Source organism: Asterias amurensis, chromosome 8 (assembly GCF_032118995.1).
Source record: "Asterias amurensis chromosome 8, ASM3211899v1".
NCBI lineage: Eukaryota > Metazoa > Echinodermata > Asteroidea > Forcipulatida > Asteriidae > Asterias > Asterias amurensis.
Genome location: NC_092655.1, coordinates 3,261,535 through 3,274,357, shown reverse-complemented (window position 1 = coordinate 3,274,357; position 12,823 = coordinate 3,261,535). Strand labels below are relative to the sequence as shown.

The following is a 12,823-nucleotide window of genomic DNA, read 5'->3' as shown; positions in this document are numbered from 1 at the left end:
CACGCAGTGTGTAAACGTATGCATTGCTTGCTGTGGGCTTTATATTGACCATGCAGTAGAATGGATTGCGTACCGAGGCAGAGGCCAGACCATGCGTTACGATGCATTGTTGAATTTATCTTAAGATCGCGCTAACCGCGGAATGTATTTTTTTAGCGCTAATCATATTTTTAAAAACGCGGAATTCCGCGGAAACGCGGAAGAGTTGCATGCCTGACTGAGGGATGACAGCCTGCAAGGTAACTAACAAAATAATGTCTTTCAAAAGTAAGTGTAAATATATCAGTTTTTTTACTGCACAACACTTGGTATAGAATTATAAAAGAATAGCACTAGCTTGTTGGTCTAGTTGTTAAGAAACTTGGAGCCAATTGTATGGCTTTGTTTCCTGCATTAGTTGGTCACCGTTATCCCTTTGTATAGGGTAAGCAAAATTTCTTCTATTCTTCCTGCGTGGACTACTCTAGCGAACCTGCATATTGACCAATCACAATGCAACGAAGGTCCAACAAATAAGGTCCAACATGCTTGGCACACGGGGCAGATTGTACAGAAAGGCATTAGAGACCCCCCACGTGTTCTTGCTCACAAGTGCGTCGTGGGCGGAGCCTACTGGATCGGTCTACTTAGAACAAGGTTTGACTTGTCCTCAGCCCCCTGGATGAAACCCCACTACAGGTTTAAATACCTGTTGGGTGTTTATACCATTAGAATAGAGCAACAATCCCATTATTCACTCACTGACTTAATTCAGTAAACTGCCTTACCTGTTAAGATTGTTCCTCCAAAATATGTCCCAGCCAAACAAAAGTGGAAGGCAATCATGGATGAATGGGGAAGTCGTGATCCATGTCCAATGCATCTGATGATCGTTTCCATCCTAGTAGTTAGTGGACATATCAACTGTATGTATGGTTCATCTACTTCTCCTTGCCAGAAGTAGACACGGTGGGTATCCTGGGCAGCCATCTGAAAGAAAAAATTACTATAGAGCAAGAGTTGTTAAAGTACATGTACAATGAACTGTTTGATGGATGTCACACTTGCTTCTGTCTAGGGGCATCATGATTACGACTCCAGCAAAGATCAATCCTGTATTTTGACTTTAACCTGTGGACGTACATGCCAATATATTCACACCAGTGCATGGTCCCAGACTGTACTGCTTAAATTTCACATAACACTGATTTGGGCTGCTTTTAAACTTTTCCAACACAGTATAAAAGGTTCTCTGAAGTCACAGAACTAAAACAAATGCTGTATGTATATGGGTTAGCACACTCAGTCCCACCAAAAGAATTCCCCAAAACCAACTTGCAGCTAAGATCTAAAAAGTGGGCTGTATTCGATGTCAATGTGTTCAATTTCTATGGGCTTCGAAGTTAATGGTGACTGTATAGGTCTAACACTCAGCCCAAGCTAATAGTGTTATCCAGCTATGGTCCATAACAGATTTTGAAATATTTTGTGATTTTAACCGTACTGTTAATGAGTAGACACAATTTGTTTACTATGGTACAGCGATTGCTCAGTGTAAAGTCAAGTGGGTGGGTTATTAAAAGAATACAATAATTCAAACCTTTATAAAACTTCGCTGTAATGGGGTGGTAGGATCAGGGGAGGGGTACATATTTTGCTTTCATTCACCATTCAATGACTACACCCAGGCTGACATCCTGTAAGGGACCTAACAAAACAATTTCGCTTAAAATCTTAGGACACTATTGGTAATTACTCAAAATAATTCGCAAAAAAACTTACTTGGTAACGAAAAATGAGGAGAGGTTGATAGTATAAAACATTGTGAGAAACTGTTCCCTTTGAAGTAAGATATTTTTCAAGCAAGAAGTAATTTTCCACGTATTTGATTTAGAAACCTCAGATTTAGAATTTTAGGTCCACGGAAACACGGAAGAGTTGCATGCCTATCTTATAGAGATTATTCTTCCTGCTTGGACTCCTCCAGAGAACCTTAATAGTTTGGTTTGTTTAAGTCTGTAGGGCTACCTAAGAAGAAGCAGGTTTGACAGTTTGACTTGCCCCCAGCACCCTTGATGAAACCCCACAATAAAATATTTCAAAACCTGTTGGTTATTTATACAATGAGAATAGAGCTGACTGACTTAATAAACTACCTTACCTGTTAAGATTGTTCCTCCAAGTTATGACTCAGCCAAACAAAAGTGGGAGTTGGTCATCTTGAAAGAATGGTGAAGTTGAGATCCCTTTCCATTGCATAAAGCGATCTGAAAATCTGGAGATTGTTTCCATCCTAGTGGGTGGACATCTCAACTGTATGAATGGTTCATCTTCTTCACCTAGCGTGGTGGATATCCTGGGCAGCCATCTGGAAAAATAATTATAATGGCTTTTTTGCCTGCATTAGTGTTGGTCATCAGTATCCTTTTGTATAGGGTATCAGCAAAATATGGTTGAAAATGTGCACAAAAATATAACTGCATAATACTTGTTGAATGAAGTACACCTGAGTAATATACCAAAGAGCTTTTTTTTTTTACTTGAGAGGGTGTTGAGTATACAGTATACACACATCAGTGATTGGTAAAATCCCAACATGAAAATACTTTATCCCGATGCAAATTTAACATGTAAATGTCTTAGTCTGATTGTTCAATTAAATGAGTGACTTCAGTTAAACCAATATCAGTTTGACAAAACACAGTATCAATAGGCCTATACAATTATTTAAATTTGACACAGATACAATTTACATGAGTCGTGGCTTGAGGAGGTCTTCAATCAACTTGGGGAACTTGATATTCATCCTCCAGAGACATCAGTCCGTCATGCAGGGGTGTACTGTACATGTAGGTCTCTAGTCACGGTGACTTCCTCTTGCCTATAATGTCTTTCCTTGTGATGGTTCCCACCAGATGAGCGAGTAACCTGCATGTGCCAGTTTTGTCCTGTAGGTTTCGTAGACACTGTAGATGTGGGTGTTCCTCATTGGTCAGTCCATGAAACAACTAAGGATTCTCAGCATAGGTGCCTCACTGCAACTCTTGTCTGTTGCCCACAAGTCTTGCCCGATACGTTAGGTAGACTACCATAGAGGTGGGTGCTCCTCATTGGTCAGTCCATGAAACAAATAAGGATTCTCAGCATAGGTGCCTCACTGCCTCTTGTCTGTTGCTCACAATTCTTGCCCGATACATTATGGAGACTACCATAGAGGTGGGTGCTCCTCATTGGTCAATCCATGACACAACTAAGGATTCTCAGCATATGGGTGCCTCACTGCAACTCTTGTCTGTTGCTCATAATTCTTGCCCGATGTGCTGTGTAGACACTATAGAGGTGGGTGTTCCTGAGGGCAATCCTCACACAAGTCCAAGTTCCAAGAAAGGTCTTCCTCTGCCGGGTAGTGAGTGTCCAGATTTTTGCAAAGTACAACAAGGTTGACTCAAGTCATTGACACAGAATAAAAAAAAATGAACTTTTAACTTCTGACTTTTTAATTTCTTACTCCGACAAGCAAATTATTATACAGAATGAAACCTGGTAAGATACACTTTGGAGTCTAACGTACGTGTACAGTGTAGGACAAGCTTCCAAACAATGCACACAAACAATTTGTTTATATCTGATAAAGAAGCAACAAAATAATGGAACCAATTAATACATACTAATAATACCGATAATAATACCAAAAGGCCCTAAAATGTACACATGCTCTAGGGCGCTGAACACGGCAGTGCGGACAAATTTAAAAATAAATATTGGAAATATAACAACGGGAGTACAAAATCTTCAAAACATTCAACCAGTTAGTAAATAAACTCAATAAATAGAATGCTCCTGGATTTTGATGGATTAAAGGCAGTGGACACTATTGGTAAATACTCAAAATAACTATTAGCATAAAACCTTTCTTACTGACGAGTAATGGGGAGAGGTTGATGGTATAAAACATTGTGAGAAATGGTTCCCTCTGAAGTGCCATAGTTTTCGAGAAAGAAGTAATTTTCCACGAATTTGATTTCGAGACCTCAGATTTAGAACTTGAGGTCTCGAAATCAACCATCTAAACGCACACAACTTCGTGTGACAAGGGTGTTTTTTCTTTCATTATTATCTCGCAAGTTCGATGACCAATTGAGCTCAAATTTTCAAAGGTTTGTTATTTTATGCATATGTTGAGATACACCAACTGTGAAGGCTAGTCTTTGACAATTACCAATAGTGTCCACTGCCTTTAAAGAGGGTTCAAGAAAAGGGTTGTAAGAATACCAATGAAACTTGTCACTCTACTGAAGTTGCCTGTTGTTAGTCGTGTGAAAACGCATGGTGTATCCAAATCGCAAATTTGCATTGTGTAATACAAATCCGTATTCTGTATTCGCAGTGGGATAAAACGCACAACACAACATTTATCTTGACACAAAATAAATCACAATACATGTTCTGGGGAATCATTAGGACAAATTTATTGCCAACTCTGCACAAATTCAGTTGTGACACACAATCAAATGAATAATAACGTGATAAGAAAAAGTTTGTCTGAACTAGACAAGATAACAATTGCTTACATACATGTACCTTATATGATTTGTTTTTGTTAACCCTAAAGAGAACCAAACACTTACTGGACAAAACACGTGTCAGTAAAAAACACAGAATAAAACTAGTTTTACTTGTCCGAGTCATTGTTTTCGAAGGTCAATATTATGTATCTTCAAAAACATTTTACATTAAATTAGGATCATGACTTTAAAGACAGTGGACACATTGTCAAAAACTAGTCTTCACAGTTGGTGTATCTCAACATGCATAATATAACAAACCTGTAAAAATTTGAGCTAAATTGGTCTTTGAAGTTGTGAGATAATAATGAAAGAAAAAACACCTTCGTCGCACCACGGTCACACAGAGTTGTGTGCTTTCAAAAGCTTGATTTTGAAACCTGAAACTCTAAATCTGAGGTCTTGAAATTAAATTTGTGGAAAATTACTTCTTTCTCGAAAACTACGTCACTTCAGAGGGAGCCGTTTCTCACAATGTTTTATACTACCAATCTCTCCCCATTACTCGTAATCAAGAAAGGTTTTATGATAATAATTATTTTGACTAATTACCAATAGTGTCCACTGCCTTAAAGGAAACATTTTTTTCTGAACACTTCAAGGTATAACAGACAGTACTTTCCCATGAGTTCTGTAATAAGGGATACGAACCAACGTCCTTGCAATTGTCGTACCAACTTGACCACCGAGATTGCCCCGTAGCAAGAAGCAGTTCGAATACTATGTTAAAGCAGTTGGTACTGCAAATGATTTAATACACATGTAGATGTTAAATTTGCATCAGGGATAAAGAATATTAAATTTTTACCCGTTAGAATACACCCGTTAGAATACACATGATCAATGTTTGTGAGTGCAATGGTGCGAATATGTTCATGAGTTGAAAAATGGAATGTTCTATTCAACGAGGCGGAGCCGAGTTGAATGGAACATTCCAGCTTTCAACGAATGAACATATTCGCACCATTGCACGAATGAAAAACATTCATTATTTGTTTTATATAACATCCAAGTAGATCTTTGTCATTTTGATTGGAAGATACAACTTTCAAAACAAAGCAAACAAAGCGTAGGCCTACAATTTTTATTGTGAAATTACACCCGTTTCTCTTTAGGTTGGCCTTTTGGATTCAACAGTCTCGATGTGCGTTCTACAGCTATTTTGAGACACGCAGAAGCCGAATGCTAGTAATTTTACTAATAATAATGCCTTGCAGTAACACTGCTGCCTTACCAAAGACGCGCGCATGCAGTGATGTTTTTACTCAGCTTTTTCGATCCATCCGAAAGGTACCATTGCACGCTGGCAGCGTGCAATGGTACTTTTCGGATGGACGAAAAAGCATGGTGAGTGACTCAGCGTGCAATGGTACTTTTACTTGCTATCACGTGACGGACAATCCTCCAATCAAATGGCAAGGATCTGCTTGGGTGTTGTATAATACTGTATACTCAATATTTTCCCCTGAGTTCTGTGAACAACAAATCACAGGCATATTACTTGGAAGGGATATGAACCCACAACCTATTGCAATTCTAGAGCGGTGTCATACCAAAAAGACCACTGAGGTTGCCTGGTAGAGAGTCAGTTTGAATACTACATGCAGTGGGTGACGCAAACAATTTAATAGGTGTTAAGTTAGCATCAGGGATAAAGAATATTCAAAATTTTGATCAAACACTTGTGTTATACTGGACACTCAATATTTTCTGTAAAAACAAACGTTAAAGCGCGATGTACACACAACCACATGGTTCGTATTATCCACCGTATCCCACACAGCACGCACAAACATTCTGTCGCCCCCTGGAAATAACCACTGCATGCTTAGTGCATAAAAAGTCTGCACTCTGTAATTGGTCGTTGATAGACTCCAACACAATATGTACGTTCAAGAACGAGAAAGAATTGCCACACAGTGTGTGCCACACGCCTGTAGAATGGTACTTAACATGTACAACTTTCCCCGATTGAGGGCGCGCGCGATGTGGGGCAAAGTTCACTGTGCGTTACCGATTGTTGAATATTGATGCTTTTGTCGACGTCATTAAACTTACCGATGAATAAGTGTAATAATAAATACATTTTAATTTTTTTATTTGAATGAATAAAATCGTTTCTTTTCTTGTTTTAATGATTATTATTTTTATATTAATTAAATTTAAAGGGACACACCGGCCGAATTGGGCTATTTGGGCTACAAAATAGACTAAGATATGACTTCAACGGTCTTCCAGGAATGAAGAAGAACAGTCCTTAAAAAAAATCATCAAATTTAGCCGTTTTTGAGCATTTTAAGACACAAAAATCGATACATTTTGAAACAATAGTTTATTGCTCCATGGTTTAAATTTGAATAAATAAGAATATTACCTTGTTGTAATGATTTCTATCAATATGTTTATCATTTATTATTAATTGAATCATACAATTTAATTTGAATAAAATAAAATGTTATATTTCTTGTTTTAATGATCATTATTAAAAACCATAGTAATTGACACATTTGAAGAAAAACAATTATTTGATAAATTTATTTGGTAACATTCTTGTTATACTAATACTAATAGTAATTAATTGCATGCAAAGAAAGATTTAAATTGTTCCTACACATCCTGCCTCCCATAACTAGTCTCTATAAAACAGTCGTTGGTTTAATTTACTACCCACAGTGACAATGCATCACTGCACATCGCTACAGAGTTCACAAAAAAGTACCAAAGCTTAATTGAAATAAAATAGCCGTTGATTTGTATTCGCGCTTCACACACCGTGCCCACCGCTCAGCCGGCCGATGAAGTCATGCTGATTGGCATAATTCCAAGATGGCTGCGCCATGTAGAAAAATCGAGGAAATTAGAGTAGGAGAAAGGTAGCAAAGTTATTGTTCAAAGTTTATTTGTAAAATTTTATTTGTTTGACTATTCAAAACGCACAACAAAGCAAGCTAAAGTGAGCTAGGTGAACACATTCAGCCGGTTTAAAATGCCGAGTGGCTTGGCTTGGTAGGGGAGGTGCCAGAATTTGAATTTTTTTATATATTTCTTACTCTTGTCTTACTTAGTTAGTCTTAATAAACTCTTATCTTAGCTGCATGAGTAAATGGTATGGACGTGTGGCTAAGGATTCAGCTAGCCTTGGCCACACAAGTGGGGCTATAAGAAGCGCCCCAGCCCAGTCACTGGCTAGGTGACTAGGTCTACCTTTTAAACTCTTGATTGATTGAGAATGCGAGTTTGACTTTGTTCGAGTTTGATATTTGACACACATTTTTCAATGAAAAAGTTATAGTTTTCAGCGGACCCAGCCCAGTTAAGAAAATAGTACTTGAAAGTGTTTGTTCAAAAATATATAAACATTTTTAGGAAAACCTGAATGCTATGATATGAAACGGCGGTACAGAAACAAAATTGTCTATAATGGGCGTGGCTGTAATCTGTATTGTAGCATGTGTTATAATACGTTAACGTACGGCGGGTAAAATCGCCATTTTTAAAAAACATTTCCGCGGCTGAGCCAAAAAACAAACTCGTAATTTATGAATATCTGTGACGCTATACAAAAGTATCAGTTTCAGTTTTCAAACAAGAAATACCTGAAGATATAATATGTTTATTTAAATGAAGGAAACATTTGTGGTAAATGCGGAAAAAATAGCAATTTACCTGGGCCTCAACTTGCTTGCTCTTCGTCCCATGTTCGCCTCGTGGAAAAGGGTGCGCGCGCAGCAGCCTCGTTCCCATTCCAGTGGACAGTCGGGAAAGAAAGTATTGTGTTCACACTTTTTTTTATCAACAACCTATCAAGAAGTGAAGAGACAAATATGACTCGTAAAAAAGTAATACAGTTTTTAAGTTAGTATTGATCATAAATTAAAGAAATATTTATAAATCAGAAAGCTGTTCGCCGTCTGAAAGTTCCTTAATTTTCGTTCTAGCGCCCTCTAGCGTTGTATTTATAGTTTGGAAAACTCAATCCAAACGTCGTTCATGCAAAATACTGAATAAACAGCTCTGGGTACCTGACTAACCGGATACAGCTCTCAAAAGAGGGAGAAAAGAGTAAACACACGATTAACTTTTTGCTGCAAACTAACTTGTGCTAATACTGGATTTCCAAAGTTGTACATATGAATGGCAGAAGTTTAATAGACAAAGTAAGTATTCATTGTCACCTGCCACCACCACCTTTTCTCTCATTGTTATCAAAGGAATATCTAATTTGTTTATATTATAAAATATCCTGAAATTTGTTTCTAAACTTTTCTGTCCCATCCCACTGGCATTAGTCATTGGATTGCCCAATGTCTGTTAGTGTATGTTTGTTTGTGCTCGTAAGTGTCAGATATTGATATTGTCAAAATGAAATGCAAGCCTGGAATTTCATCTTTGAAAGGGCCCAAGGCCATTTTAATTTTTCAAAAAGGCTTGAATTGAAAGGGCATTTCCATCCATTGGAAAAAGTAAAGTCAATTGGAAACTGTTGGGACCAACTGTAGAATGAAGGGGCACCAATGCCAAGACCAGGGGCAACAGAGGCCTCTGTGGCTTGCATTTAATTCCAGTTGTAATGAATGAACAATTAGGCCTAGTGGCAGGATACGGCAATTTTTTTAAAAGCTATTCAAAGTTTACAATTACATGATTTTTGAAGTGATGATTAAATGGAGGAAGAGATGAGATGGTGACTCCAAATGTTTTCAAACTTCCTTCGAGACTACAAAAACTCCAGCAAACTATTCATCCTGCTTAACATCTGTACAAAATCCCTTCCTTAATAGATTTCTGGCCACGTAAGATCTAGGATGGCAAGAATCTTTGCAATCTCGGACATCCACGTGGATCATCAAGTGAATAAGGAATGGGTGGAAGACCTTGACTCTGCCCGTTACATCAGCGATGTACTCCTACTGGCTGGTGACGCAACAGACTCCTTGGAGCTTCTCGAGACCACCCTGAAGTCACTCAAGACCAAATTCATGGAAGTTTTCTTTGTTCCAGGTTTGTTTTTATTTACTGTCTTTTACAAGTGCAGTTACTAACTAAACCAGGCCTGGACAACTATAGTTGCGATAATCATAACCATCCTTCCGAAAGCGGAAGGAGGGTTACGATTATCGCAACTACGATAACTGGCCAAATTCACAACCTGACTAGGTAGTAAAGTAGTGCCTCAAATTAGTCGTGACTTTGACTCTATACTAGTCGCCGCTGGTGAGAAAGATGGTAAAATTCAAGCAGAAATGTGAAGTGCAGGAGGCAACTCTTTTGATGCAACAATTTTTCCATGGCCTCTGATACCCCTGGTCTTGGCCCAGTGCCCCTTCAACAGACTTTAAGGTTTTCCAATGGAAATACCCTGAGCAAAATAAAAAAAGGCCCTTGCCCTCTTAAAGTTGAAATTCAACACAGTACTGATTTTGAATATTAGTAGTTCATCTACTTCATGAGCACCAATTTTGATACAAGCATCTATTTACAACCAAATGTTCTTTATGATTCTCCTCAGGCAACCATGAGTTGTGGATAAGAAACAGAGACACTTCCGAGACATCAGTAGACAAATTCAATAAGATCCTGAATCTGTGCCGCAGAATTGGTGTACACACGGAGCCTTCCAAAATACATTTACCTGGCGGGGAGAATGTTTGGATCGTTCCATTATTCTCCTGGTATGCAACGCCAGAAGAAGACCGACAAGATTCCCTCTTCCATGCAAGCTCTCTGGAGGACGTTACCTTGAAGAAACTCTGGATGGATAACCACATGTGCAAATGGCCAGAGGATATCGGGAGTCGCTCAAAATACTTTGGCCATCTGAACGATGAACATGTTCATGAGTATGACGCACCGGTCGTCTCCTTCAGCCATTTTCTTCCACGGAAGGATCTCATCAGAGCTGATGAAGATGACGAGAAGAGCGTCGTGCAGGAACGAGAGCGTTTGGGTCTGTGTCCTGAGATGCCGAAGCGTCAGGGGGCCATGCAGGGGTTTAATTTCACTCGCTACGCCGGTTGTCATACCCTTGACAGACAGATCCGGGAGATACGATCTGCTGTGCATGTGTTCGGACATCAACATCGGAACCGGGACCGTAGCATAGATGGTGTCCGCTATATATCTCATTGTCTTGGTTATAAGAAAGAACGAGATGAAGGACTGACATATGGGATAAACCATTGGCAAGGACCAAAGCAAGTCTGGCCTAATGAGTGAGCTCATTTTGAACTGAACTCTTGGCTTGCCCATTTTTAAATTAACAGGCATGTCCCAGACATGAATTTTTTCATGAACAACTCCCGCACAATGTCCCAAGGTAAACTCTTCCATGAGTTGCAGCAGTCAATTATAAACAGTGAACTTTCAAATTGGAATAAATAATGTTAAATATATTTTTTAAATACAAATCCTGAACTTTATCTTTAACAATTGTGTTTGTATAATTTGTAAATGAAGGAGTTTTTAAAATGGACAAGAATATTTCCACAAATCAATATTCTCAGTTCATGCAAAATACTTTGACATTAGAGCAGTCGGTGTACTTTCAAAGTTCTTTTGTACATGTAGTGACTCCTGTTTTGACAAACATCACCAAATTTTGAACAAATAGAAACAGTTGTTTGGAATTAATAAGGGAATCAATGTGTGACGAAGAGGTTTTCAACTAGTGGTTAAACCCAACGAGGCCTGGTTTTTGACGGGCCTGGGGTCAATTATTTCAAATCTTTTTGAGTTGACGGGCCTTGCTTGTCGAAAAGTATAGTCTCAAAATAAACTCTTGACAGAATTTGTTTAAATAGTTAAGGTTTAAATGGCCACTTTAAAGGAACATTACAGAATTGGTTTTTGCTAACAAAACAGTTGTTGGCAGTGTCAGTGTAAGTACTTACTGTAGTCCAACATGAACACAAACCTATAGAAGTTTGAGATCAGTCGGCCATCCGGGTAACAAAAGAATTGTTGAAAACCGATTTCGTTATTTTGCATTGCATCGATGCTATAACAAAAATGACAAAAACGCTCACTTAAGTAAGCTTTCACAATAATTTATTTTCTTAGTATTAATATTGTGAAGTGATTATTTTATGTCGTTAATAAACTAAATGCAAAATAGTAACTCTGTTTGTCCATCTCTTTTTCAAGGAGGCGATTTAAATTAGTCACTAAGTGCACTTCTTAAAAAAATAGTAGTCGATCAAAGCTCATAGTACACAACTCTTAAAGACAGTGGACACTATTGGTAATTGTCAAAGACTAGTGTTCACAGTTGGTGTATCTCAACATATGCATAAAATAACAAACCTGTGAAAATTTGAGCTCAATCGGTCGTCGAATTTGCGAGATAGTGAAAGAAAAAACACCCTTGTCACATGAAGTTGTGTGCTTTCTGATGCTTGATTTCGAGACCTCAAGTTCTAAACTTGAGGTCTCAAAATCAAATTCGTGGAAAATTACTTCTTTCTCGAAAACTACGCCACTTCAGAGGGAGCTGTTTCTCACAATGTTTTATACCATCAAACTCTCCCCATTACTCGTAATCAAGGAAGGTTTTATGATGATAATTATTTTGAGTAATTACCAATAGTGTCCACTGCATTTAAATATTGTGGTTGGTGGCGCTCTTTATGCTGTCCATCGTGAACGCAGGACCCCTCATAAAAAGTTTGTTGACCCTGGGAAATTGTAAACAAATCAAATTGTGCACGTCCGCCCATGCTGATGCTGCATGGAGCTTCCATCTATGGTTTAGTATACTATACTACAGGGGTTTAGGTTTGGCACGGTTTGAGTTCCAAAAGAGGAAAGGATTAGCATCGAGTTTCGATCTAACTAAAGGCAGTGGACACTATTGGTAATTACTCAAAATAACTATCAGCATAAAACCTCACTTGGTAAAGAGTAATGGGGAGAGGTTGATAATATAAAACATTGTGAGAAACAGCTCACTCTGAAGTGACATAGTTTTCGAGAAAGAAGTAATTTTGCACGAATTTGATTTCGAGACCTCAGATTTAGAGTTTTAGGTCTCAAAATCAAGCATCTGAAAGCACACAACTTCGTGTGACTAGGGTGTTTTATTTCATTCATATCTCGGAACTTCGACGACCAATTGAGCTCAAATTTTCACAGGTTTGTTATTTTATGCATATTATGTTTAGATACCCCAAGTGAGAAGACTGGTCTTTGACATTTACCAATAGTGTCCACTGTCTTTAAATGGAAGTTTAAGAATGGAGTGTGGGTCACTCACGTGGATCTAATAGGGCAGGCCCTGGGGC

General features: G+C 38.3%; 1 protein-coding gene across 1 annotated transcript; it reads left to right on the top strand.

Annotated features, from left to right (window-relative positions):
* The first annotated feature begins 8,581 nt into the window (after positions 1-8,581).
* On the top strand, positions 8,582-11,657 carry LOC139940651 (uncharacterized). The gene is made up of 3 exons (XM_071937003.1): positions 8,582-8,701; positions 9,326-9,545; positions 10,054-11,657. The coding sequence occupies exons 1-3, from the start codon at positions 8,675-8,677 to the stop codon at positions 10,758-10,760; spliced, it is 954 nt and encodes a 317-aa protein (XP_071793104.1). The 5' UTR covers positions 8,582-8,674; the 3' UTR covers positions 10,761-11,657.
* Positions 11,658-12,823: the final 1,166 nt, after the last annotated feature.